Source organism: Nothoprocta perdicaria, unplaced genomic scaffold, assembly GCF_003342845.1.
Source record: "Nothoprocta perdicaria isolate Ctin4 unplaced genomic scaffold, notPer1 scaffold_1833, whole genome shotgun sequence".
In the NCBI taxonomy this organism is placed as follows: Eukaryota; Metazoa; Chordata; class Aves; order Tinamiformes; family Tinamidae; genus Nothoprocta; species Nothoprocta perdicaria.
This window is the reverse complement of record NW_020455020.1, coordinates 1-1,258: the sequence shown is the minus strand read 5'-3', so window position 1 is coordinate 1,258 and position 1,258 is coordinate 1. Positions and strand designations below refer to the sequence as shown.

Genomic DNA, 1,258 nt, shown 5'->3' with positions numbered 1-1,258 from the left:
GAAAAGAGGGGAAAAAAAAGAGAGGTGGGAAAAGAGGGGGGAAAAAAAAGAGAGGTGGGAAAAGAGGGGGGAAAAGAGGTGAAAAAGGCTTTTTCCCGGCCTTTTCCGGGCGCCGCTCCGAGTTTTCCAGCCCTCCCTCCTCGGATGGGCGCCCGAGCTACGGAGCCGCCTGTGCCCTCCCCTTTGGATGGGCACCCAAACTCCGGGATGCCACCGCGGGGGCAACAAAGGGGTAAATCCCGGGAAAAGCCACGCGCCGACGGGGAGAGGAGCCCCGAGGTGGGGTTTTGCTTGGGAAAAAGGTGGAATTCTGCGGGAATGACGGGCCGGGGCGCCCACCTTGCCGCCGGAGGCGCAGAGGGAGCCGTCGGGGGACACGGTGACCGTGTTCAGGTAGCCCGTGTGCCCGATGTGGTTCGTCTTCAGCTTGCAGTTGGCCAAATTCCACACCTGGCAGCGGGAAAAACAGGATGGCATTCCGGTTCCCTTGGGAACGGGGTGCCCGGAGACCCCCCCCCCGTGCGGTGAGGTCCCCCCACCGGGGCGTCACCTTCACCAGTTTGTCCCAGCCGCAGGAGACGATGATGGGGTTGCTGCTGTTGGGGGAGAAGCGCACGCACGACACCCATTCCGAGTGGCTCTCGTCCTGGGAAAAGGAGGGAAAACGGTTGGAATTTGGGATATTCCCCAATGCGGAGCATCCCAGGAGGCCCCCCTGGCCCAAAGACGTCGCGTCCCGCTGGATGCTGAGGATGGCGTTGGGAGAGGCGGCTCCAGAATGCTTGGAGCCCCCCGTATCCCGGAAAAACACCGTATCCCGGGAAAATCCCGGGAACGCCACTGACCTGCACCGTGTACTTGCAGACGCCCAGGGTGTTCCAGAGCTTGATGGTCTTGTCCCGGGAGCCCGACACGATCTGGCGGTTGTCGGAGGAGAAGGCGACGCTCAGCACGTCCTTGGTGTGGCCCACGAAGCGGCGCGTGGTGGTGCCCCTGCGGGAGCAGCGGGAAGGGCTTTTCCCGGGAAAGCTGGGGGCTTTTCCCGGGAAGAGCGGAGCGCCTGCGGAGCGCCTCTCCCGTCAGCATTGCAGGACGTGTCGTCAGATCCCGCGGGATCGGCGGACTCGGTGTCAGGGTTCATCATTGGGAGAGGGAGGGTTCGGGCGCCTGGGTTTGGCTGGGGATTTGGCAGGAAAAATGGTTGGGTTTCGGGGGGAAAAAATGGTTGGGTTTCGGGGGGAAAAAATGGTTGGGTTTC

At 62.7% G+C, this 1,258-nt stretch overlaps 1 protein-coding gene across 1 annotated transcript; it reads right to left on the bottom strand.

Annotated features, from left to right (window-relative positions):
- Positions 1-327: 327 nt before the first annotated feature.
- On the bottom strand, positions 328-1,014 carry LOC112945142 (receptor of activated protein C kinase 1; the record flags this gene model as incomplete). The annotated part of the gene is made up of 3 exons (XM_026036662.1): positions 328-450; positions 551-646; positions 846-1,014. Coding segments are annotated over 3 exons (388 nt in total), but the record flags the coding sequence as incomplete, so codon positions are not given.
- Positions 1,015-1,258: the final 244 nt, after the last annotated feature.